The sequence below is a fragment of the Microcaecilia unicolor genome, chromosome 7 (genome assembly GCF_901765095.1).
Source record: "Microcaecilia unicolor chromosome 7, aMicUni1.1, whole genome shotgun sequence".
NCBI classification, from domain to species: Eukaryota; Metazoa; Chordata; class Amphibia; order Gymnophiona; family Siphonopidae; genus Microcaecilia; species Microcaecilia unicolor.
The window spans coordinates 29,037,511-29,064,553 of record NC_044037.1 but is presented as its reverse complement, the minus strand read 5'-3'; the positions used below and the strand labels follow the sequence as shown (position 1 = coordinate 29,064,553).

The 27,043-nt window shown below is 47.2% G+C and overlaps 1 protein-coding gene across 2 annotated transcripts in view; it reads left to right on the top strand.

Annotated features, from left to right (window-relative positions):
• Positions 1-481: 481 nt before the first annotated feature.
• The window catches only part of LOC115474261, a 71,899-nt gene continuing 45,337 nt past the window's right edge, over positions 482-27,043 (top strand). The window contains exons 1-8 of one of the 2 annotated variants that reach the window (XM_030209657.1): positions 482-612; positions 10,269-10,389; positions 11,353-11,575; positions 15,077-15,219; positions 16,897-17,035; positions 18,164-18,213; positions 22,866-23,044; positions 26,634-26,729. In XM_030209657.1, the coding sequence (XP_030065517.1) occupies positions 502-612; positions 10,269-10,389; positions 11,353-11,575; positions 15,077-15,219; positions 16,897-17,035; positions 18,164-18,213; positions 22,866-23,044; positions 26,634-26,729 (1,062 nt within the window). In that variant the 5' untranslated portion in view covers positions 482-501. Of the gene's footprint in view, positions 613-10,268; positions 10,390-11,352; positions 11,576-15,076; positions 15,220-16,896; positions 17,036-18,163; positions 18,214-22,850; positions 23,045-26,633; positions 26,730-27,043 lie in introns of both variants that reach the window. The other variant, XM_030209655.1, reaches the window with a different exon arrangement.

Here is a 27,043-nt window from a genome sequence, read left to right as displayed (position 1 = left end):
TGTAGAAAAGTAAGTGTGTGTGTGTCAGTGGGGTGGGGGAGAGAGAAAGCTAATGAATTTCTTTTCAAAATAGGGTTGCCAACTACACGTCCCTGCCCAGGAGTAGATCAACCGTGGCAAACCTGGATCTAGGTGGTGTCTCAGTGGCATAGCCACGGGTGCCTTCATTTTTGCGTTCACTTTGGTCTATAGATAGGTCAGGGCGGGGACGGTGCCCTTTGTCGTGTGACAGCCCTGGCCACCTCTCAGCTTGCCTTACCTTAAAGTTGGCTCTCTGCCTCCATAACGTATGAGTCACTCCCAGCCAATAGCTCATTCATCGCTATTTGTCTGCTTTATTTCACTCGTTAGCTGTAATTTCTGCACTCTGTAATCCGATCAGTGAGTGACAGGGAAGAAGGAAGGACGGACACTACACGGTTGGTTGATGCAACTCTTCTCAGGGACGGAATGGAGGTCTTATTCTGCTGCTGCTGCTGCGTTTTTGTAGTATCGGTCCTGATGTTCTTTGCCTACAGATGGCTTAGGAATGAGGATCAGAGCAGACCAGAACCGACAGCAGCCCACAGTGAACAGGAGCAGAGGCGACCAAGGACAGCTCAGCCTCCCCGGGTAAGAAACAGGGGTGCAGGGGTCCTTCCCACCGCCCTAACTCCAGGAGTCGCGTTGTGACAGGATAAAATGCCGAGATTACCTCTAGTGTAAGGCTGCCACTACCTTCTCGAAAAAGCTGACTCCAGCAGCAAAGAATCACCCGTTAAATCTTCATCTATCAGCGGAGGTAATGGCAGTGGGAAGGGGAAATGATTTTTGCAACTAGATTCAAAGCAGTTTATATATATTCAGGTACTTATTTTGTACCAGGGGCAATGGAGGGTTAAGTGACTTACCCAGAGTCACAAGGAGCTGCAGTGGGAATTGAACTCAGTTCCCCAGGATCAAAGTCCACTGCACGAACCACTAGGCTACTCCTCCGCCAAATATGTGGGTTGGGTTCAGGTAAAACTTGGGTCCTAAGGATCCGAATCGCACAGTCTTAAATGTCGGAGAGAGCAGAAAAAGATGAGACCTTTGATGTAAGAGTGAGGGCAGATGCAAAAATCCAACCTGAAAGGCTTTAGGAGGCCAGTGGGTCACTGCCATGGAAGGAAAGGATCCTGCTTCAGCTGTCCGAGGCCAGGCAGAGATGCAGGAGTTCTTCTGCTGTTACTGCCTTGTCCTGCCTCTTGGCAAGAAGCGTGGGGGGGGGGGGGGGGAGAGAAGAGAACCCTGGAGCCCATGGGGGGGGGTGGCAGAGGAGAGAAGAGAACCCTGGAGCCCATGGGGGGGGTGGCAGAGGAGAGAAGAGAACCCTGGAGCCCACAGGGGGGGGGGGGCAGAGGAGAGAAGAGAACCCTGGAGCCCACGGGGGGGGGGGGGTGGCAGAGGAGAGAAGAGAACCCATGAGCCCATGGGGGGGTGGGTGGCAGAGGAGAGAAGAGAACCCTGGAGCCCACGGGGGGGGGGGGGTGGCAGAGGAGAGAAGAGAACCCCGGAGCCCACAGGCAAAAACCCGGGGGTGGGGTGTCTTAGCTGTCTCCTTCCTCCTCCTGCCTTTTGTGCTGAAGAGAGTGGCAGATTGCTAACTCAGCGGAGCCCCCCCCCCCCCCCCCCCGCAAGACAGCGCAGGGTCCCAGCATGATTTTGAAAAAAAACAAACCCATCATCAAACCCGCAGACAAAGGAGGTGCACTGGTAATTATGGACATACAAAAATACATTGAAGAGGGGCACAGACAGCTCTCAGACAATAAATACTACAGGAAACTAACTGAGGACTCCACACAGGATTACCCAAAACAGCTGAAAGACCTTATCAAAACATTTCCTACACAAGCGCAACCTCACCTGAAGAAACTCATACCAAACCAGCCTGCTGTGCATAGGCGCCCGGTATAAGAGGCTTGGGGAGGCTAAGCCTCCCCCAGCCGAACGATCGGAGGCGGAGCCTGATGACATCACTAGTTTCACGCGGCACGGCCCCCCCGCGATGACGCCGACACACGCAACCCAGTTCCACCCGCCTGGGGCTCGGACCGACTCACCGACGATGCAATCAGCTGATCGCAGTAGTTCCGCCCGCTCGGGCTCTCAACGGCGTGCCGCGGTCCTGTACCTCGCCCCCTCGCCCTCAGGCAGCCAGTCAATCAGCCTCCTCGCTCCCGTGCCGCATAGGCGCGAACGCACGGGAGGGGCGCCTCACGTAGGGAAGGCACTGCAGGCTCAAGGCTGCCTGGTAAGAAGAAGAACAAGAAGAGAGGATTGTTCCCTCCCACTTCCTGCCAGAAAAAAATTGGCAGGTAGGCACAGGCTGGATTTCAGGAGAGAGGAGACAGAGGTAGGTGCTGAGTTGACTGACTCTGGGTTTTAAAACAAACTGAAGTCAAAATAAAAATAAATACTTTGTTTCATGCAATGATGCACATCTCTTTTAGTTTAGATGTTCCTGGATCTCACCTTGAGATGTTACTATTACTGTTCCTTCTGCTTTAGAATAAAATGCATGATTGAGACCATTGTTAGAAAACCAGGACTGGTTTGCCATTTTCTTAGCACACAGAGTTAACTTTGGAAGAGCACTGATATTTCTTACCTTCATAGGCGCCCACTGGATCCACTGTATTTTTATCCATCTCTTTTGTTTAAAGATAACTAAATGGGCTATAAGCCCCTAATGCTGTTTCCTATATTGTTTGTGATGATGACTTGACTTAGACTGTGATGTGTGATCTCAACTTTTTGGGTACAGGAATATTTGTCCATCAGTGCCATAGCGAGGGCAGCTGATACGCTGCTCCGCCCCCCGCCTCGGTGAGCACACTCCCCCCTCCGGAGCACGTACTTACATAGGGAAGCGGCGGACCGGCAAGGGGCAGGCCGATGCGCCCCGAGTGCACATCGCTGGGAGCTGCGTCAGCTCCGCTGGTTTCCTGCTCTCTCTGCCCTGGAACAGGAAGTAACCTGTTCCAGGGCAGAGGGAGCAGGGAACCAGCGGAGCCGACACCCCCCCCCCCCAGCGGCGTGCACCACCGCCCCCCCCCCCCCTTCCTATGCCACTGTTGTCCATTATTAACCCTCAGGACATTTCAAATCCATTTTTGATATTAATTTTGGCCATTTAATATAGTATGGAGGTTTTTTTTGGGGGGGGGGGCTAGATGATGTTGTGCCGGGCCTACTACGCCTTATATAGTCCAATCATCTTGGGCTGGCTGGGTGGTATTACTGAACCCCTCTTTTTTCTCCACTCTATATGCTGAAAGAAGATTCACATTTAACTGTGGGTGATGGTGATAACTTGTTCCTGTATCCTGTTTTATACACAGGTAGTGTGAGACTTGAGTGCATCAGTAGGTCATAAAGATGACTTACACTGTGCCAAAATTGAAATTTGAAAACTCTTATCTCTATCTGGTTGTTAATAAAAGGAGCTCATTGTGATTACTATCCACCCTAAAAGGATGTTTTGTGGCTGTACACGAGAATTGTGATATGATCCCTTGTTTCATATTGTTGACAGTCTGTGATGTTGTCCGTTTGGGTGGTATATTGGTGTGTTAGGGTCTGCCCAGTGTAATATTTATGTAGGTTCTGAGTATGCTTTTGCACAAGTTTGTGCATAGTGTGTAGTGTTTTACAGTTGGGATTGTTGGCAGTGGCGTTCCTAGGGGGGCGGACACCCGGGGCGGCGCCCCGCCCCCCGGGTGCAGCACCCCCCCCCCCCCCCCCCCGCTGCAGCGCGGACGCTCCCCCCGCCAAAGCACCCCCCCCCGGCGAAAGAAACCCCCCCTGGGTGCACGCCGCTGTGGGGGGTGCCGCAGCGCGCGCCTGCTCAGCGTTGGCTGAGTTGGCGCGTTCGCTGCAGCCTGCAGCTCCCTCTGACCCGGAACAGGAAGTAACCTGTCCCTTGTTGGCCTTATTGAGGTGACAAACATCAACACTTTAATTTAATTTTAGTTTGTCATAGCACCAGTCTAGTCGCCGGATGTTACTTCCCTAATGTGACTATTTCATTTTGGGATTTTCCATTGATTGAAATAGCAGTGTTTAATAATTGATAACACATTGGTTAGTATATGCTTTGACTTTGAGCAACCACTTTTTTTTGACATATGATACATATGTAATATCTACACTGGATGGACTGTACAGGTCTTTCTCTGCCATCATCTACTATGTTACTATGTTATGTTACATTTAATAAAAGGTGTTAATTGTAACTTTTATTTTTACTTATTTTTTCTGTGTGTTGTCAGACAATTATGGATGTAAGCCCCACCCCCCCACCCCTAACCCCACCCCAGTCCCGCCCCTAACCCCAGTCCCGCCCCTAACCCCACCCCCTTTAGCCTCCCCAAACAGTTGGGCCACCGACCGCCTATGCTGCTGTGGGCACATTCTACATGCTACCCAAGATCCACAAACCGGGAAACCCTGGCAGACCAATCATATCAGGTATTGGCACACTCACGGAAGAAATATCTGGATTCATAGAGGGAATTCTGAAACCTCTCGTACACAAAACTAACAGCTTCATACAAGACACCACAGACTTTCTGAATAAATTGAAAAACATCAAGCAACTACCACCTAACACCCTTCTGGTCACGATGGATGTAGAATCACTATACAGCAACATTCCACATGCGGATGGCATAGCTGCATGTGGAAGACTCCTAAAAAAATCCACACTGGACCATCAACACTCACCAGAAACTATTACAAAATTAATCAAATTCATTTTAACTCACAACTACTTCCACTTTAACAATGATATCTATCTGCAAATAATGGGCACTGCGATGGGCACCAGGACAGCACCCCAATATGCCAACCTTTTTATGGCTGAGCTGGAAGAGACATTTCTGAATACACACCAGACCAAACCTCTAAAATACTACCGGTACATCGATGACATTTTTATGATTTGGACGGAGGGTGAAGAAACTCTGAAACAATTTTATTCTGCCTTCAATACATCAGATTCAAAATTGACTACTCCCCAGAAAAAGTCAATTTTTTGGACACCACAGTCTCAATCAGTGATGGCTGTATACAAACATCTATATACAAGAAACCCACAGACAGATGCAGCTACCTCCACAACTCCAGCTTCCATCCTTCACATACAAAAAGATCCATCATTTACAGCCAAGCCACAAGATACCACCGTATCTGCTCTGACCCTGGGGACAGAGACAGATACCTTGAAATCCTGACTGCATCCTTCAAACATAAAGGCTACAATCCCAAAATAATCTCCAAGAATATTGCCTCCTCCCTCAAAACACCCAGGGAAAATCTGCTACAGTACAAAGAAAAAAAAAGCCACAGACAGAATCCCCCTTATAGTGACATACAATCCAGAGCTGGAAAAACTGAGGAAAATCATAAGAGATCTACAACCTATACTCCAGGAGGATGAATTACTGAAAGAGATATTCCCATCCCTACCAGTACTGGCCTTCCGACAGCCACCCAACTTAAAACACAAGCTAATCAGAAGTAAACTTCCATCACAGACTGAAAAGGAACAGAAGGGCACACTTCCCTGTAATTTATCCAGTTGCAAACTATGCCAAAATATTTCACAGGACCCCAAAGTCATCCACAAAGGAAAGATATTCAACATAAAGGGATCTTTCACTTGCTCATCTTCCAATGTGGTATATATCATTCAGTGTAAAAAATGTAACGAAGGATGCTGTATTGGAGAAACAGGTCAGATGCTTAAGGCAAGATTTAATTTACATAGACATCACATGAACAATACTGGTGCCAGTAGGGTTCCCACGCCTGTTGGTCAGCATTTTACAGGACCAGGACACTGTACCAGTGACTTCACAGTGAGAATCCTGAAAGGTAACTTTAAAACCATACAAGAACGTAAGACCTTTGAAGTCAGAACGATTGAATATTTTAACACCCAACAGAAAGGACTTAACAAGGATCTGGGGTTCCTAGCCCATTATAAACCATAAAGCTGTATGTCTCTGTTGATCACCCCACCCCTCACCTACCCACACCCATCCTGTTAGAATATCAATGATATGCTTTGATGTCCCCATGCATACTTCCTACCCATCCTGTCAGACTGTCATAGTAATGCTTGAATGTTTTCACTTATATACACTGTCAGCTAGCACATTTGCTTATTTCCGATCTGACGAAGAAGGGCAACCTTTGAAAGCTAATCAAGAAATGTATTAAGTTATGTCCAATAAAAAAGGTATCATCTTATTGTCTTTTCCATGTTTTATTTTGTTTGATTTCTATAGATTCTACATGGAATGTTGCTATTCCACTAGCAACATTCCATGTAGAAGTCGGCCCTTGTAGATCACCAACGTGGCCGCGCAGGCTTCTGCTTCTGTGAGTCTGACGTCCTGCACGTACGTGCAGGACGTCAGACTCACAGAAACAGAAGCCTGTGCAGCCTTCTACATGGAATGTTGCTACTGGAATAGCAACATTCCATGTAGAATCTCCAATAGTAGCAACATTCCATGTAGAATCTCCAATAGTATCTATTTTACTGTCATAGTAATGCTTGAATGTTTTCACTTATATACACTGTCAGCTAGCACATTTGCTTATTTCCGATCTGAGGAAGAAGGGCAACCTTCGAAAGCTAATCAAGAAATGTATTAAGTTATGTCCAATAAAAAAGGTATCATCTTATTTTCTTTTCCATGTTTTTTGTTTGATTTCTACTGATAACCTTAAGAGTGGACTAACACGGCTACAGTGTGGTAAATACAGTGTGGTAAATTTAAAACGAATCGGAGAAAATTTTTCTTCACCCAACGTGTAATTAGACTCTGGAATTCATTGCCGGAGAACGTGGTACGGGCGGTTAGCTTGACGGAGTTTAAAAAGGGGTTAGATAGATTCCTAAAGGACAAGTCCATAGACCGCTATTAAATGGACTGGAAAAATTCCTCATTTTTAGGTATAACTTGTCTGGAATGTTTTTACGTTTGGGGAGCGTGCCAGGTGCCCTTGACCTGGATTGGCCACTGTCGGTGACAGGATGCTGGGCTAGATGGACCTTTGGTCTTTCCCAGTATGGCACTACTTATGTACTTATGTACTTATGTACCACACTCCTCTACTGAATAAAAACAAACAAACCCAAAAATCTATGCCAGCTCACATACATGCAGCTTGTCTGCGTGTACGAGAGCTGTCCATAACATGCACAGAGCAGCTATTTATTTGTGACATTTATATCTCACATCATCCCAAACAAGTTTGAGTTCAATTGTAGAAGACTGGCTTACAATAAATAGTATAGGATACATAACAAAGAATAATGCATAAGAAAGTAATTTGCTGTAAGAATCCAATTTTACAATACAGTATCATAAACATACTGGGATAGCTATGGATGTTTAATATTTAGAAAATCTATTATGAATAAGAAATTGTACATGAGGCAAAGAGAAAGTTTAATGGTAAATAACCAATTCAGGTAATAATTAATTGTTTGAGATATGGTCGTTCTTTGTGAGGGTTTGTTTGAATAGGAACGATTTGAGAATTTTGCGGAATCTGGTATATTCCTGTATATTTCTTATTTTGGGTGGTAAGGAGTTCCACCATTTGGTTTCTAGGTAAGTGAAGTCTGCAGAGTGGACAGTTTTGTGGATCACTTTTGTTTGCAATTTGGGAGGTGTAGTCTGAGATAGTTTCTTGCTTCATATTTGGTGTTCCTTTGAGGTAAGTTTATAAATGGTGTAGTATTTGAAAGATAAAGGTACATAATTTGAAGGCGATTCTTGCTTTGATGGGAAGCCAGTGTAATTTGATTAATAAAGGGGAGGCACTTTCAAAATGAGAGATTTTGTATAAGAACCTGGCTGCAGTGTTTTGAGCTGTTTGGAGTTTTTTCAACAGGTACTTCTTACAGCCAGCATATATGGCATTACAATAATCGAATTGAGATAATGTTAATGCCCAATATTTAGCTATTTAAGTGGTCAGCATGATTTAAAAATAACCGGATAAGTGTAAATATCGATGTAGCTGGTTATCTTTAAACTGGCCAACCCCCTCCCCCCCCGGGGGTATTCCATGCCATACAGTTTTGTCTTTCACACTAGTTTTTAAACCATGACAAGGCTTTTGGAGTAGTTTATGATACTAATATTATTAATTTCTCTTGTGTCTTACAATCTTATTTTATGATACCTTTGATCAAATGTTTTATGACATTTGGAACCAATTGTATTTTATTACTTGATGGTTTTATGATCATTGTACGCAGTGCATTTTGTCTAGCAAAAAAGGTGCTGGTTCTCAAATGCCAGGTCACCCTTCAGGGGTGGAGTGATCATTGAAGGACTCACCCCACAATAGCCAGGACCCCTGCAACCAGTCATAGAATCTATGACAAGGCAGAATTTGTATGTAGAACCTGAGCTCTTTCATTAAAATACGAGAACCATGGGTCAAGTTTAGCAGACAGTGGAAAAGGTGCCGGTACTCAGTACCCCCAAGTACCCCCTCAAAAAAAGCCCTGATTGTACGGTAAATCACCGTGGGCAGTTACTGTATGATTGGATTGTGGTACAAAAGAAGTGAATACTGACTGGATAGCACAACACATAGAGGGGGTGTACCTACAGACAACTACTGTCTCTTGCCTTGTTAAAAACAGAAGCTGTAAGCCCGGTTGCCCGATACTTTACCACCCAAAACATATCCCTTTAAGCTGCACACATGTGCACCCATCATCAGTGTCCAAGTAGGCACAGCCTAAAGGGAACTATGATAAGGGGCAATAGAAAAGGGCAAAAAATGTATATAAAATGTTTATTCCAGTAATGTGGGGTCTGTCTTTTGAAGGCTGGCAGCATGCACATGTGGGTGTTAGCACATACGGGCACCCTGCCTGCCAAGGAATGTGCCCATCTGGTTCTTACAGAAGACAGCAGCTTTTTGGGAGCTCAGTCACTGCAGATCGGTGGATCTAACAAGCAGCTCTGATCACCCCACACAGGCTGGAAGAGCTAATGGTAGGAAAGCAGAAGCAATAGGAGGAAGGAAATGGGGGCACCGGTAAGACATAGCCCTATGTCTTCCGCTGAGTGTTTTTGGAACTTTTCAAGCTTCCAGTACTGACTGTGAAAGGGGATTCTGCATAATGAATGCTGTTAAACTAAGATGTGAAACTGACTAGAAGTTGAACACCTTGACAGCAGGGGCGTAGCCAGACACCCAATTTTGGGTGGGCCTGGGCCCAAGATGGGTGGGCAGAAGAACCTCGCCCCATCCCACAGGTGATTTGGTCTCTCCTTCTCTCGCCTGCATGCCACATGGTCTCTCAAACAACCCCCCTCTCCTGTATACCTTTTAAATAGCATATTTTCACCAGCAGCGAGCAGCAACTAATACGCACTGCTCATGTTGGCCCCACACCCTTCCCTCTCATGCAACTTCCTGTTTCCACCTAGGCAGAAATACATCAGAGGGAAGGCTGTGGGGCCGGTGCGAGCAGTATGTATGTCACTGCTCACTGCAGGTGAAGATCTGCTACTTACAAGGTATGCAGGAGGTACACTTGTTGGGAGTTTTCGGCTGGTGGGGCATCATAGGTATGCTGCTACTGGGTGGGCCTGAACCCAAAGTGGCTGGGCCTGGGCCCACCCAAGCTCACCCTTGGCTACGCCACTGCTTGACAGTTTCAGTTCATTACATATAAATGAATTATCATACTGTGTAGTGATAAGTGAAATTCTTCACATGTGCAGAAATAATTTTTGCTCATATCAACCAGGTCTTTAGAGAGAACTATGATCCCCAGTACCGTAGGAAGAAAACAGAAAATTGCTTTGCAAAGTCATAGATAGCCCCTTACTGTTTCGTGATCACCTGGTTAGGCTGATTCAATATTACATGAGGAATGTAATGATGGCTTATATCTGTTGTCTTCCCAGAAAAAAAAAATAATTAATGGGTGTGGTTAAGATACTCTCTGCACATTGGTTTCCTGTCTAAGCCAGCCTCACGCTTGGCATTTTGCTTCACTGCTTGTAAAGCTGCAGTGTAGTTCTGACTCATGAGCTGGGGATGGCCCCTTCTCAGCCTTCCAGCTAAAATGTAGGAATTTCCCTTTACCGTTCTCATGTTCAACTTCAGCCCTAAGGAGACAATGCATGTGGTTTTGCACGCTGTAATTAATGACATTCATAACCCAGTAATCTTTTTTCTTTTTTTCTTTAAAGACACCTGCACTGCGACAAGCCGATGATCCCGCAGGTGATGTAACTGTACATGCTTTCGACGTCCCTGACGCTTCGACTTTTAAGACTGAATCGACAATTGTGCGCCAAGCATTGCTAAAAGGTACGCTGCATAAAATCTGTCACATTAAATTCCAACATACTTCTTTCGCTGGGTTTCGGGCGATATTATTCTCTCCAATCTGTGTGTTCCATCTCAGGGCCCAATGCTCAAAACTCTGGTGCTAGAGGCAAGAGCGAACACCCCATAGCTCAAGAACGGTGCTGAAAAACTAGCCCCCCCCCCGCACCCATGCCCAAAGCAAATGGGATGCAAATTTTATGCACACTAGTAAAACGAAAGCAAGTGGGAGGAACATAACTGATGCATGCGCACAAGATCTGCGCTTACTGTGCAACTCCTGTGCTCGGCAAAAGAAGGAGTGCAAGAGCGCATTAGCACCCTTCCCCAATGCCATGACATATAAGCCCCCCCCCCCTCAGATTTTTGTAGTTTGAAAAGCTCACACGAAAGCACAGGAGAAGAGGTGCCAATGCCTGCCCTCATCCCCATAGCCGCCGAGAGGGGGGGCAGGGGGGACAAATTGAGTGATGCTGGAATTCCCTCCCCCAGCCTATCTGGAGGACCTGAGCTGGGAAATGAATCCAGATTTTCTGCATGGCGGTATGCAGAACTGCCACTGAGCTACCAGGCTGGACCATATTTTCCGGGGCCGAGTTATGTGTGCTTACACACCCTTTTGAAAAGCCTTTTACAGAATTTTGCTCCTGAGAACATGGACCTTGTGCTATGATAAAAATGCTTTCACATCAATGCATGCTCTCTTTTATTTTGGATAACAATGCATTCTTTTTTTTTTTACTTGAATTTTTTGTTTAATTTTTTTAATATAAGCAGCAATACAAAAATTGCGACTCTGTTCACATGACATGCTGTGGCTCTTCAGTATGTAACAAGATGTGTAATTAACTTGAATTTTTTTTTATTTTTTAACTTGTATTGTTTTTATTTTTTAACTTGAATTTTTATTGAGGATTTTGATGCATTCTTGTTTTATTTTCACAGTGTTGGAAAGTGCTTATTTATGGTTCTTTCCACCTGTGCCTAACGCTTCAAAATCCTACAAGTTGCAGCCCCTTTACCAGCTAGTAGTGGAGGAGTTCTCAGCTACCATTGACTCCATCAAGCAGAAGACAGAACACGTTAGAGGCCCTCGTTTAGTCCTGATTCTCATCTGCGTTTTGACCGAACACCTGCAGCAGGGCAAGCAAAACACTGGCCAAGCCAGGTAAGAGAGTGTTGTCTTTAATATGTACTTTTCTTCACGTTGGTTCTTCTGAATTTTAATGAAGTTTATAAAAAAAATAAGAAAAAATAATGACTTTGAAGGGATGGCTCATGTCACATTTGCAAAAATGTTTTCTGTGGTAGGTGACAGTATATATTAGTATACATCTATGGAAGGCAGGAGGTCACTTCTATCACAGGCTCACATACCCCCTGAAATACTTGTAGGGTTCTAGCCCCAGCTGGTAGAGCACCCGGGACAGTAGGTGAGAAACCCCAGGAATAGGACCCTGGGCACAACTTGAGGTAGAGAACAGAATAGATGCTAGACCCGTTTTGATCAGGGAACAGAGTGTACGGGAAGGGGTGTAGGGAAGGACGAGTGTGGAGAGATACTGGGGAGCAGCAGAGTGAGTACATTTATAGGTTAGTAGAAAAAGTTTGAACAGGATGCGAAAACGGATAGGGAGCCAGTGAAGGGTCTTGAGGAGAGGGGTAGTATGAGTAAAGCGACCCTGGCGGAAGACGAGACGGGCAGCAGAAAACAAAGGAACCTTTTGTTTATAAATCCCCAGATTATTTGTATTGAGAAAAAAATAATGCCAACTCAAAGCTTTTGTTGTTTTTCCAGCCTGTGAAATTAAACAGAAGCTTTTCCTACCATCTCTATGCTGATGACTCCCAAATCTACCTTTCTACCCCTGATATCTCACCTTGCATCCAAACCAAAGTTTCAGCGTGCTTGTCTGACATTGCTGTCTGGATGTCTCAACGCCACCTGAAATTAAATATGACCAAAACCGAGCTTCTCATTTTCCCCCCCAAACCCACCTCCCCGCTCCCCCCGTTTTCTATTACTGTTGATGGCTCTCTCATTCTCCCTGTCTCCTCAGCTCGAAACCTTGGGGTCATCTTTGACTCTTCTCTCTCCTTCTCTGCTCATATCCAGCAGATTGCCAAGACCTGTCGTTTCTTTCTTTACAACATCCGTAAAATCCGCCCCTTTCTTTCCGAGCACTCTACCAAAACCCTCATCCACACCCTTGTCACCTCTCATTTAGACTACTGCAATCTGCTTCTTGCTGGCCTCCCACTTAGTCACCTCTCCCCCCTCCAGTCGGTTCAAAACTCTGCTGCCCGTCTCGTCTTCCGCCAGGGTCGCTTTACTCATACTACCCCTCTCCTCAAGACCCTTCACTGGCTCCCTATCCGTTTTCGCATCCTGTTCAAACTTCTTCTACTAACCTATAGATGTACTCACTCTGCTGCTCCCCAGTATCTCTCCACACTCGTCCTTCCCTACACCCCTTCCCGTGCACTCCGCTCCATGGATAAATCCTTCTTATCTGTTCCCTTCTCCACTACTGCCAACTCCAGACTTCGCGCCTTCTGCCTCGCTGCACCCTACGCCTGGAATAAACTTCCTGAGCCCCTACGTCTTGCCCCATCCTTGGCCACCTTTAAATCTAGACTGAAAGCCCACCTCTTTAACATTGCTTTTGACTCGTAACCATTTGTAACCACTCGCCTCCACCTACCCTCCTCTCTTCCTTCCCGTTCACATTAATTGATTTGATTTGCTTACTTTATTTATTTTTTGTCTATTAGATTGTAAGCTCTTTGAGCAGGGACTGTCTTTCTTCTGTGTTTGTGCAGCGCTGCGTACGCCTTGTAGCGCTATAGAAATGCTAAATAGTAGTAGCAGTAGTAGTGTTATCTAATCTGCATAATAATGAGGTACTTAACATGTTGCTTATCATTATTCAGCTCATGTTCTGATAAAATAACACATGAGTTTTGCCATTAAACATATGTTTGGCAAAAATCATGTGTTATTCCTTTAAAACAAATTAGTAACTGACCCCTAAAAAGTCTTGTGGGATAAAGAAAGAACACACTCTTTCCAGTATATGTAATTTTTAAAATGTGCATTTCTCCACTCTTTTTATATATGAACTGTCATGCTGAGCTTAGCATCCAATATTAAGCCTAAATAATGTATTTCAGTTAAAACTGGTAAATTAACTCCTTTGAATCATAGAGAAATAAAAACATAGCAAAATGAAAGCAGACTATCCTGCTTATTTTCGAAGGAGATCGCCGGCCATCTTCCGACATAAATCGGGAGATAGCCGGCCATCTCCTGAACCCGGCCAAATCGGTATAATCGAAAGCCATTTTGGCCGGCGCCAACTGCTTTCCATCACGGAGCCGGCCAAACTTCAAGGGGGCATGTCGGTAGGGTAGCAAAGGCGGGACGGGGGCATGGTCACGAGATGGCCGGCTTCGCCCAATAATGGAAAAAAGAAAGCCGGCTCAGACGAGTATTTAGCCGGCTTCACTTGGTCCATCTATTTTTAGGACCAAGCCTCAAAAAAGTGTCCCAATTGACCAGATGACCACCAGAGGGAATCGGGAATCACCTCCCCTTACTCCCCCAGTGGTCACCAACCCCCCCCCCCCCACCCAAAAAAAAACAAAAACTTTTTTGCCAGCCTCTATGCCAGCCTGAAATGTCATACCCAGCTCCCTGACAGCAGTATGCAGGTCCCTGGAGCAGTTTTTTGTGGGTGCAGTGCACTTCAGGCAGGTGGACCCAGGCCCATTCCCCCCCCCCCTACCTGTTACACTTGTGGTGGTAAATGGGAGCCCTCCAAACCCCCCCAAAACCCACTGTACCCACATGTAGGTGCCCCCCTTCACCCTTAAGGGCTATGGTAGTGGTGTAGAGTTGTGGGGAGTGGGTTTTGGAGGGGATTTGGGGGCTCAGTACCCAAGGTAAGGGAGGTATGCACCTGGGAGCAATTTTTGAAGTCCACTGCAGTGTCCCCTAGGGTGCCCGGTTGGTGTCCTGGCATGTCAGGCGGACCAGTGCACTACAAATGTTGGCCCCTCCCACGACCAAATGCCTTGGATTTGGCCGGGTTTGAGGTGGCCGACATCGGTTTCCTTTATCGGCGAAAACCAATGCCGGCCATCTCTGACATTTGGCCAGCCCGAACTGTATTATCAAAATGAAAGATGGCCGGCCATCTTTTTTGATAATACGGTTCGGGACTGCTCTTTGCGGCCCTGGCCATATAGATGGCTGGCGCCGTTCGATTATGCCCCTCTATGTCTCCTGCCTAACTCCTGAGTCAGCTGCTGCATATGTGTGACACCCTTTTGCATGTCAGAGGTGAGCAGGGTGTTAAGGAGTCTGCGGTGTCTGGATCCAGGAATATACATATATATAATTTATTGCAGTGTGCTAAGGTACTTGTTTCTATTTGTAAGCAAGTTGTATACTGTTACTTCAATTTTTCACATAATAGTTTATTTATTTTTGTATAATTTTGCATGATTTGAATATTTTGCTGCATAATTATGCTCTCTCTAATTTAAAAAGGCTGTTCCTGGGAACAGCTGTGGTTAAAACTAATTGAAAGACAAACTCTGAGAATATCAGGATATCAAGAGAGAGAGAGAATTATTGATATTTATTTGTACTGTACTTTTGCAGGGGGAAGATATTTCAAACACCGGAAAGAAAAGTGGATTTCTTAAGACAATATACCAAATTGTGTACTGACAATTGGCTGCCTGCGTCACTGTTGGAGTCCAAGCTCTTCAGTCTTTTTTTGAATGAGATTTTAACTTTGAAAGGTAGGAGTGGTGAGGTTGCAGGTGTAGAATCCATTGCAAGCTGGAAAAAGATACACTGTCTAATATTGTTCACTTGTTTAGCTGCTAAATACGGTTTCTCAAGCTGATCGTGGTGTACCTCCCTAGCAGGGCCAGCCTTAGACATACTGGGGCCCAGGGCAGAAATTAAAGAGGATGCCCCCTTTCTCCAGACTCCCCACCCGCCATTACTACTATACATAAAACAACTTCAAATGACTTAGGGACGCATTTTCAAAGCACTTAGACTTAAAAAGTTCCATAGGTTACTCACGAAATTTTGTAAGTCTAAGTGCTTTGAAAATACACCTCCTGGTCACACACAAAACATAGACAGGCCTTCACCAAATATAGAACAAGGGATCACAAGTTAGAAATAGAAATATGAACAGGCACCAAAAATAATGCAGGCAACACTAACAACAGCTCCAGACCTCCCGTAAAACGTTCCTCGCAAAGGCAGGGGCTGCATTCTGTACATCGTTCGGAATGCACATTTGAATGGTAATCAGCTATTTGCATATGATTCCCTGTGAATGAAAAAGAGCCTGCAGAACCCCTTTGTGCATTTTTTGCTGAAGACCATGCTCGCTAGACCATCTGGAACTGGTCAAAAATGCACGTTGCTGGCCCGGTAAGTTTTGTGCTTTGGAGTCTTGGTGGGGCACTCTCCCCATCCCTTTGGGCTCCCCATAATTAGCTGTCTCCGAAAGAGAACAGCACCCATCTTCCGACACAAATCGGGAGATGGGCGTCCTTCTCTCACGGTCGCCCAAATCGGCATAATCGAAAGCCAATTTTGGGCGTCCTCAACTGCTTCCCATCGCGGGGACGATCAAACTTCACGGGGGCGTGTCGGGACCGTAGCAAAGGCGGGACTGGGGCGTGATTAAGAGATGGCCGTCTTCGGCCGATAATGGAAAAAAGAAGGGCGTCCCTGACGAGCACTTGACCGACTTTACTTGGTCCATTTTTTTCTTGCGACCAAGCCGTAAAAAGGTACATGAACTGACCAGATGACCATTGGAGGGTATTGGGGATGACCTCCCCTTGCTCCCCCAGTGGGGAGTGGGTTATGGGGGGCTCAGGACCCAAGGTAAGGGAGCTATGCACCTGGGAGCAATTTGTGAAGTCCACTAGATGGACCGTGCAGGTCGTTTTCTGCCGTCATCTACTATGTTACTATGTATGTTATGTTACTGCAGTGCCCCTAGGATGCCCGGTTGGTGTCCTGGCACTACGAATTCTGGCTCCTCCCACGACCAAAGGACTTGGATTTGGTTGTTTTTGAGATGGGCGTCCTCGGTTTCCATTATGGCTGAAAACCGGGGATGACCATCTCTAAGGTCAACCTAAATGTTGAGATTTGGGTGTCCCTGACTGTATTATCGAAATGAAAGATGGACGCCCATCTTGTTTGATAATACGAGTTTCCCCTGCCCCTTCGCGGGACCATCCTGCGAGGACGCCCTCATGAAAACTTGAGCGCCCCGTTCGATTATGCCCCTCATGGTGAATCTGGTATTTGCTTCTTTTTCCTTCTCGGATTATTTTCAAAATCAAGAATATGCTCTGGTGTAATGGCTTGTGATTTCTAATATCAATGAAAAGAAAATAGCCAGGACACAAAGTGCACTGAAGACATGATTTTGTGTTTAGTCCTAGACCAAGTACTGAGCATGCTGTCAGACCCTAATTCCTTCAATCAAATGGTGATTAATGTGCTTGACCCTGAAGCACCTGAAGAAGAGCCAGCATCTATGGAGCAAGAAGTCACACAACCTAATGAAGACACAGAGTAAGGAAAATGCATCATTACTGAACAAATAATTAAGCATTACCATACTGAGACAGACCAGTGGTGTAGCCACACCTGCCATTTTGGGTGGGCCCAGAGTTAAGATGGGTGGGCCTTCAAAACCTTCTCCCTTTGTCCTGCATCTCTCTCCCATCTCCTCTGCCCATGGATCTAGGATCTGTGCCCTGCTGGCAGCCCAGCAATTCCCCCCCCCCCCCAACCCACCTTCCCCACTCTACCTTTGAACTTTCGTTGCCAGCACCAGCAGTGCATATCTGCTGCCTGTGCTGGCAGATCCTGCCAGAGGGCAAACAGGAAATGATGTCAGCGAAGGTGGGATAAGGCAGAAGGAAGTCTGTGGGGCCGATGTATGCAGTGGATATGCATCACTGCTACCACTGATGAAGATTCAGAGGTAGAACACACCTAGGGATCTGGCATTGCCATTTTTAAAGCTGGTGGTGCCCAGGATGAGGGTACATTTTGGAGGGGTGTCCGGGGGGGATGTCAAGAGAGTAGGGTAGGGTGGGTCAGGTCAACAGGTATAACCATTGGATCATGGGTCTTGCATCTATGGTCCTCTCAAGCTTCTTTGTTTTGTATGCCCATTGCTAATTGTTTGAACTTAGACCTTTTTAATCAGAGCTCTGATAAGATAAACCAGTTAGGGCAGAACTGAATTATTTGTCCTTCAGGGAAACAATAAAATCTAGGCTGTTTCCAGTATGACTGCAAGAAACCTTACAGTAATTGGTAGTGTTCTGAGATATATAAAATGAGAAACTGATTAAGTAGATATGTTTTTTGCCTGAAGGGTGATGTATTGAAGTTTGAAGCTCTAGAGTGGACCTGATGTGTAAAGGGCTGGGGTTAGTAGATGACTAGATGAAGAATTCACTGTTTGCTTTTGTGATTTTACTCAGATTTTTTTTAATGTATTTGTATACTGCTTAGGACTGGCCTGCTTAGTTCTCATAAACTTGGTTTATAAACTCTTAAAACAAATCAAATACTAGCATTAGCAGACCGAACTCGATGAGAATTTCCAGTAGAATGAAGTTAGAAGGATAAGCATGTACTATTCAGAAAACAAATACGTAACGAACAGAAACAATCTTTATATTTTAGTGTAAGAAGCATGAATGAAGACGAAACAGTGGCGAAACCTAAGAAAAAGGGTAAGAGCCTAAGCCTTGAGTTTGATTTATAAACAGACTAGTAAAACATGCCCGTTTCTGGAGCAAATGAAACGGGCGCTAGCAAGGTTTTCCTCCCGAACCACCCCCCCTCCGTATCCACCCCTTCGGCATTGTGAAGCCACTGACCGCCATTGTTCCAGACCTCGTCAACGCACGCCACCTTCATCTCCCGAGTCCTTGTTGGTTGTAAAGCCACTGACGCCATTGCTCCGCCCTCGACGTCATCACGTTTGATGCGAGGGCGGGGCCCAGACAGCGATTTCGGTGGCTTCACCACCACGAACCCTTCGAACCGGAAGGAAGTGCCCGCAGGAACTGACAGTCACGTCAGTGTCCTCAGAACGTTGAGGGTGAGTTTTATTATATAGGATTACTCCCCAGAATTTGAGCAGGGTAGAAGTGACTGGGATCACTCCAGCTCCATCTGGATGTCGAAGACCCCAGCTGGATTAGAGGAGGCTGCCACAGGGGGCCTTGCATTTTAAAATGTTGGCTGTGGAGGAGGAGGAGTGGCACTGGGAGAGGAGCATTACCTGCATGCAGCAATAGTCACAACTCTGACCACTTTACTGGTCAGACTGGTTGGACCATACTGGTCTATATCTGCCATCATTTATTATGTCACTATGGGGCCCTTTTACTAAAACTTATCATGCATTACATTTTATGCTTATGAGCCATGTGACACTTATTGCATGTTAATGTCCATTAGCACACGCTAAGCTTTAATAGAAGGGCCCCTATGTTAAATAAAACAAAATTTTTTTATGGTGCTGTTTTGTTTTATTTTCCAAACAACATAAAACAGGAAATTTCATTAAAACTTCTTTTTTTTTTTTCATTTCAATTGAAAGCACATCCACGTCATGTCATTTTCATCTGCCCCCAAATAATTTTTTTTTTACAAAACTTATTTTCTTTCTTGTCATTTCTTCTGTTTTTTTCTTCATTCGTGTAGCTGTGGCCTGTCTCCCTGCCTTGCCCTGTGGTCCATCATCTGTCACACCTGGAAAAATCCAGCATTTTTTTTTAGTTACATTTGTACCCCACTCATGGCAGGCTCAATGCAGCTTAAATGGGGCAATGGAGGGTTAAGTGACTTGCCCAGAGTCACAAGGAGCTGCCTGTGCCTGAAGTGGGAATCGAACCCAGTTCCCCAGGACCAAAGTCTACCACCCTAACCACTAGGCCACTCCTCCACTGTTGCTACTATTTGAGATTCTACATGGAATGTTGCTACTATTGGAGATTCTACATGGAATGTTGCTATTCCACTAGTAACATTCCATGTAGAAGTCGGCCCTTGCAGATCACCAATGTGGCCGCGCAGGCACATTCCATGTAGAATCTCCAATAGTATCTATTTTATTGTTGTTACATTTGTCCCCTGCACTTTCCCACTCATGGCAGGCTCAATGCGGCTTACATGGGGCAATGGAGGGTTAAGTGACTTGCCCAGAGTCACAAGGAGCTGCCTGTGCCTGACGTGGGAATCGAACTCAGTTCCTCAGGACCAAAGTCCACCACCCTAACCACTAGGCCACTCCTCCACTATTTGGTCACTATTCTCCAAATTGACCCTCCCCCCCCCCCCCCCCACCACACACACATACACCTCAGATGAATCAACTAAACTCACCAGGACAGAAGACACCCAACACATATCTCCTCTTGAGTTGTTTTGTTTTGTTGGTGAGTGTGGAAAATGATTTAGGATTTAGCTCAGGCCTATTCAGGAGTAGCTCAAGGGGCTTACAATCTAGGTTTATACACCTGAGGCAACTGAGAGTTGTGATTTGCCCAAACGAATGTAGGGACCCCAGTTGGGTTTCTCTTTAAAGGTAACATTCCTAAAACTGGGACTATAATGCTATGTGCTGGGCAAAACACCAGCCCCTTCAATTAATCTGGAAATGGAATGGTCTTTGAGGGGAGTACAGTATGATTCAGAATAGCAGATGAATAAAAGTTGCTATTTAAAAATTGCTGGGTTTATGGTAACAATCAAACATATAAAGGGCGAGTGACCGTACTCACTCGCAAATGCGCAGTAGAGACTTCCCTCTCTGCCCCGCCCCCGCTTCAATACGTGATGATGGGGGTGGGACAGAGAGGGAAGTCTCTACTGGCATGCTGCTGACGACGGAACCGCTCCCCCTCCCCCCTCCCCCGGAGTCGCCGCCGCCCCTCCATCCGGCCCGAGCACTGTGAACTTACATCAGCACGCAGCAGCAGGCACATCAGCAAAGCTGCCGTCGGGCTTCCTTTCTCTGCCTTTGTCCCGCCCTCGCCAACGTTACGTCACACGAGGGCGGGACACAGGCAGAGAAGGAAGCCCGCCCCGACGGCAGCTTTGCTGATGTGCTTGCTGCTGCGTGCTGATGTAAGTTTACAGTGCTGCTCGGGCCGGGTGGAGGGGCGGCGGCAACGACTCCGGGGGGGGGGGGGCTCGGAACCCCCCCCATTTCAAAAGTAGCCCGTTTTCACGGGCTCAATGGCTAGTTAGTTTTATAAAATTGGTGCTCTAAAATTGCTTAACCTCTCCAATAAAACATTTAACAACAGTACCTATCTGAACTAGGGCTGCACATTTAATCACAATTAACACCGCAATTAACGTGTTAATTATTAATCATGATTTAAAAGTTTACTCATGGTTAATACTTCCGCATGCAGCCCACTTTCTGCCTCCCTCCTACACCTCTCTCCGCTGAGCTTGTTCTGGCATCTCTTCCTCCCTTCCTGGACCACCGAAGGCTCCCTCCCCTCCCAACCTGGTTTACCTTATCAGCAATTCTTCGGCCCTGCAATGCCAGTGGCAGCCATACTGAAAGGCTGCCTATGGCCTGCACTGGGCCTTTCCTGCTCAGGAAGTTGCATCAGAAGGGAACTGGACAGGTCAGAGGGCAAGGCCCAGTGCAGGCCACAGGCAGCCTTTCAGTACAGCTGGTGCTGCAGGGCTGAAGACTTTCTGATAAGGTAAACCGTGTTGGGTTGGGAGAGGAGGAGAGAAAGCCATCGGTAGTTTGGGCAGGGAAGGAGAGATGCTGGACCGTGGGGGGAGGGAGAGGGAGGGAATTGAGAGAGAACCTCAGATGGACGGGCGGGGAACGGAATTAAGAGAGAACCATGGGTGGGAAAGGGAGGGGGAGGGAGGGAGGGAATTAAGAGAACACCTTGGGGGAGGAGGGAATTGGGAGAGAACCTCAAGGGGAGGAGGGGGAGGGGACAGGCAGGCAGGAATAGCGAGGTACCCACAGGCAGGTGGACGGGCAGGAACAAAAGAGGAGGGACAGATGCTGGATTGTGCACAGAGGAGAGAAGGGGAAAATAGGAATAGGTGTCGAACTGAGGGGGAGAAGACAGAAGGAGATATGTTTAGCTCAGAGAGAGAGAGAAGGAGAGAGAGAGATAATGGACCTGGGATGGAGAGGGTGGAGAGAAGGAAGAAAAAGAGAGGTGTTGGATGGGGATGGATTGGGAGAGAGAGATAATGGACCTGGGTGTAGAGGGGAGGAAGGAAGAGATAGTTGGACCTGGAGGCAGGAGAAAGGAAGATATTGGGCCTTAAATCAGTGGCATAGCTCCAGGGGAGGGGAGGAGAGGGGAGGGGCCTTGGAGACCTGGGCCATCCACTTTGGGCTTAGGCCACCTCCAAAGCTGCAGTACCTGTTCAATGGCTGGTGGGGTAGCTGAAGCCAATCAGTGGCATAGCTACAGGGGAGGGGAGGGGCCTTGGAGACCTGGGCCATCCACTTTGGGCTTAGGCCACCTCCATAGCTGCAGTACCTGTTCAATGGCTGGTGGGGTAGCTGAAGCCCTGCCAGCTGAAGAAATCCACGGCCTGAATCACCCCGTTCCTCCTTGTACTTTCTCAGGAGCAAGGAAGTCAGCAGGGTACCTCCAGCCACCAACACTTACACTCCCTAAGCATGCTTAGTTCATGCCCAGCCCAGTAATGGCCCAGCTTTCAGTTACTGTACTTCTGTGTCAATGGTAGCTTTAGAAGCAGCTGCAAGCATAGCAGTAAGGAGAATCATAGTCACTGTGGGAGGAGGGGTAAGGAGGAGAAAAAGACCAGAAATGTTCTGCAGACTCGACTATAAGCTGAGATCCCAATTTGGGGGGCTTTTTTTAAGCCCCCAAATCTTGGTTTATAGTTGAGTAAATATGGCAACAACAGACTCACAGAATTGCTCTACAGTTAACAGCCAGCTCTAGAGAACCTGTAAGCCGCATTGAGCCTGCCATGAGTGGGAAAGCGCGGGGTACAAATGTAACAAAAACAAAAAACAAAAAACAACTGACTCCAGCACACCACTGGGCCTGATGCAACATTAACTCAAAGAATCATGACTGCATACTTTTACTGCAGGGGGGGATGGGTCATTTTCAACCAGCCTATTTGCATAAGTAAATGACTTTTGCAAATTGCCCTCATTGTGTTATTTAAACATTGATGTTCATGCTTCATTGTGCATTTTTTTACAAGTTCTCCAAAGAAGTAAAATCAGAACTGCACCAGCCTGTCCTGAAAATCACTTGGCAACCCTGCCTGAGAAAAGACTGGAAACATGCCAGGGCTCTTAATGTATTTTTAATATTTTCTTTTGTAGGATTTAGGTCTGCAGGTAAAAACAGAATAGCACCTAAGAAAAAGGAAAGTGGCTGGAAGCGCCCCTCGAGGAGATCAGAGGATAAGTCTGGCATTCACTTCCGAACACTGTGCTCTGACCAAGGGAATGAGATGTGGGAAGCAGAGAATGAGACAGAGCAAAGCAGGGAACAAAAGCGAAAGTCTGAGATACTGGTAATGCCAACATAACAGACCCAAGGCTGAAACTGAGCTTCAGCCCTTGTACCTGATACTTCTCATTTAGGATGGGAGGAGGGAGGAGGAGAAAGCACACTAGGGCTACTATGAATGCACCGGTAAATATTCAGCGGGCGGTCTTTTGAAACGCTGACCACTGTGGGCAGAATTATCCCCGGACATTCAGTGCCAAGCCATGCCCAGGCACCAGCAAAGAATTTCTGGGGCTAATATTTTATGTGCTGCCCACCAAAGCTTACACAGGTCCTGTCAAATATTCAGCTGGGACCAGCATAAGACCCTCTGCGGGCCACGGCTGAATATCGGCCATGAGCCACATAAGGGATGCAAGTGCTCCTCTGCTCTTTTGAAACCCACTCCTCCTTCCCCTCCCCCCAACAAGGCAAGATCCCCTCTCCCGGCCCCCCCCCCCCCCCTCAGGTCTGTACCCACTCACCCCACACCCCCAGGGTTTACCTGAAGTCCCTGGTGTTCCAGTGGAGGCGATGGGGGCAGAAGCGAACCCCACTCCATCCTGCTTCTAGCTGCGACCACTGGAAAATAGCTACCACACCTCTCTGCAGCCTCGTGGTGCTACCGGGGCCATCCAGGGATATTCAGCAGCTCTTAACCAGACAGTGCCGCTGAATATTCCCTCTAACCACCCATGCCGAAACCAGCTAGTTTGTGGGTGGTCCAGGGACAGAATTAGGGCAGAGCGGAAGCTTTAGCCGGTTAGTGATTTTCAGTTTAATTACTGGCTGAGCAATCGCATAAAGTTAAAACAGAACAAAGGGTGCCCTATCTATGTGAAGAGTTAACCGAGCACCGGTCTGAATAGCAGCAGGTGCCGGTTAACTCCTAGGTCTGAGCCTGAAGTGGTGCCAACCCCTTCTCTCTCTCCCTCCTAACCCACTCCCCACAAGGCTCCCAGTGTGTGTCTCAGGCCAAAAATTTGCCCTTCGCCTTATTAAAAGTACCGCTAACATTTAGGGCCCCTTTTACCAAGCTGTGGTAAAAGGTCCCTGTGGTAGCGTTGGCGCATGGGTTTGCCGCATGCCGAGGCCCCCTTTTACCATAGCAGGTAAAAGACTTTTTTTATTTTTGAAAAAAACAAATAGGCAGTTAAGAGGACCACGCATCCATTTCCTGAGAGAGCCCTTACCTCCACCTATTTAGGAAGCAGTAAAGGCTGCTGCACCAGTGGCGTAGCCAAGGGTGGGCCTGGGTGGGCCTAGGCCCATCCACCTTGAGCACAGGTCCACCCAGTAGCAGCACACTTATGATGTGGCTGACAGGGATCCCCAAGCCCCACCAGCCGAAAACTCCCAACAACTGTCCCTCCTGAATATCTTTTAAATAGCAGGTAGTAACATAGTAGATGACGGCAGAAAAAGACCTGCACGGTCCATCCAGTCTGCCCAACAAGATAAACTCATATGTGCTACTTTTTGTGTATACCTTACCTTGATTTGTACCTGTCCTTTTCAGAGCACAGACCGTATAAGTCTGCCCAGCACTATCCCCGCCTCCCAACCACCAGCCCCGCCTCCCACCACCGGTTCTGGCACAGACCTTATAAGTCTGCCCAGCACCATAGGCGTAGTTTGACTGTTTCATTTGGGGGGGGGGGGGGGCAAAGAATGGGCGGAGCATATTAGCATATCATTTGCATATATACATATGCAAATGATATGCTAATATGGAGGAAGGAATTGAAATTTACAGGCAAAATATCACAGATGCACATTTCAAAAAGCTGACACATTTCAATTAATAAATTATGAATAAAATACTTTTATCTACCTTTGTTGTCTGATCATTTAGTTTTTCTATTCGCTTTGGTCCCAGTGTCTTCTGTTTTATGCAGTGTCTTCTTTCCAGTAGGCTTCCCTCTGCTCCCCACCCTCCCAGTCCCATCCATCTCTTGCTCCTTCCCTCTGCTCCCCACCCTTCCCAGTCCCATCCATCTTCTGTTCCTTCCCTCTGCTCACCATCCCTCCGTCCCATCCATCTTCTGCTCCTTCCCTCTGCTGTGCCTGACCTCTCCCAATCCCATCCATCTCCTGGTCCATCCCTCTGCTCCCCACCCCTCCCAGTCCCATCCATCTTCTGTTCCTTCCCTCTGCTCACCATCCCTCCGTCCCATCCATCTTCTGCTCCTTCCCTCTGCTGTGCCTGACCTCTCCCAATCCCATCCATCTCCTGGTCCATCCCTCTGCTCCCCACCCCTCCCAGTCCCATCCATCTCTTGCTCCTTCCCTCTGCTCCCCACCCCTCCCAGTACCATCCATCTACCCTCTGCTCCCCACCCCTCCCAGTTCCATCCATCTTCCTTCTACTGCCCCCCCATCCCGCGAGGTCCAAGATCGTGACTCCGTTTACCCCCTCTCTTCCTCCCTCCCTCCGGCGCAGGCAACAGTCTTCAGCTTTTTCAGCGTTCCTGGCAGCGGTAGCGATGTACACGCTGCCTTCGGTCTGCCCCGGAAGCCTTCTCTTCAAGTTCCTGTTCCCACCTATGCGGGAACAGGAACTTGAAGAGAAGGCTTTGGGGCAGAGCCGAAGACAGCGTGTACATCGCTACCGCTGCCAGGAACGCTGAAAAAGACTGCTGCCTGCGCCGGAGGGAGGGAGGAAGAGAGAGAGGTAGATGGACACGCTCCTCTCCGTCCGCTTGGCTTCCCTGCCCTCTCTGTCTGCGTCCTGGGAAGCCAAGCGGATGGAGAGGAGCGCGTGCCTGCATGTGGTTTTTTTTTTTTTTAACTAATGGCGCGGCGGTGCCTCGTCGTCGTTTGGGGGGGCATTTCCCCCCCTCGCCCTCCCAGTCTACGCCTATGCCCAGCACTATCTCCGCCTCCCAACCACCAGCCCCGCCTCCCACCACCAGTTCTGGCACAGACCGTATAAGTCTGCCCAGCACCATCCCCGCCTCCCGCCACCGGCTCTGCCACTCAATCTCGGCTAAGCTCCTTAGGATCTTCACCTGCAGTGAGCAGCGACTGATACTGCTTTCACTGGCCCCACAGCCTTCCCTCTGATGTATTCCCGCCTATGTGGAAACAAGAATTTGCATCAGAGAGAAGACTGTGTGGCCAACATGAGCAGTGTGTATTAGTTGCTGCTTGCTGCCGGTGAAAATCTGCTATTTAAAAGGTATGTGGGGGAGGGGGATATTTGAGAGACCCTATGGCATGCAGGTGAGAGAGAAAGAGATCAAATCACTTGTGGGACAAGGCAGAGTTCTTCTGCCTACCCATCTTGGGCCCAGGCCCACCCGAAATTGGGTGTCTGGCTACGCCCCAGCCGCGCTAACCCAGCGGTAATTGAGCAACGCACGGGGCTACCTGATTACCACCAGGTAAGTCCCCAGCGCTAAAAAAATAAAAATAAAAGTACATTTCAGTGCCAGAAATGGCACATGTTGGGGGCCAGCACTACTGCTGAGGTCCTACCGTAGTACCAGACTGGCACCCAAAACGGGGCCCTTAGGAAGCCATTGTACTACTGACCACTGCTAGTGAATGGAAATAAATTCTAATTGTGTTCTAAAATGCCTATTACTTATACAATCAATTCAATTTTCAAGGGCTATGAAGACTTGGAGACAAAGCAGTGCTGGACAAAGTTACTCTGCAAACTCTGGAAGACTGACAACATGAAGGTGAAAGTGATCAATGTTCAGGTATTTATCCAGCTTGATATTTCAAGCTGTTTTCTTAAGGTACAGTAAATATTAGGAGCTGTACCAAATATTCAATTTGATTCTGCCCTGAATAGTGCCCTGAATACATTATTCGTATTTGGCCGAATACAGGCTTATTTTCGAAAGGGATCGCTGGCGATCTTCCGACATAAATCGGGAGATGGCCGGCGATCTCCTGATCCTGGCCAAATCGGTATTATCGAAAGCCGATTTTGGCCGGCTTCAACTGCTGTTTCGTCGCGGCGCCGGCCAACCTTCAAGGGGGCGTGTTGGGAGGGTAGCGAAGGTGGGAC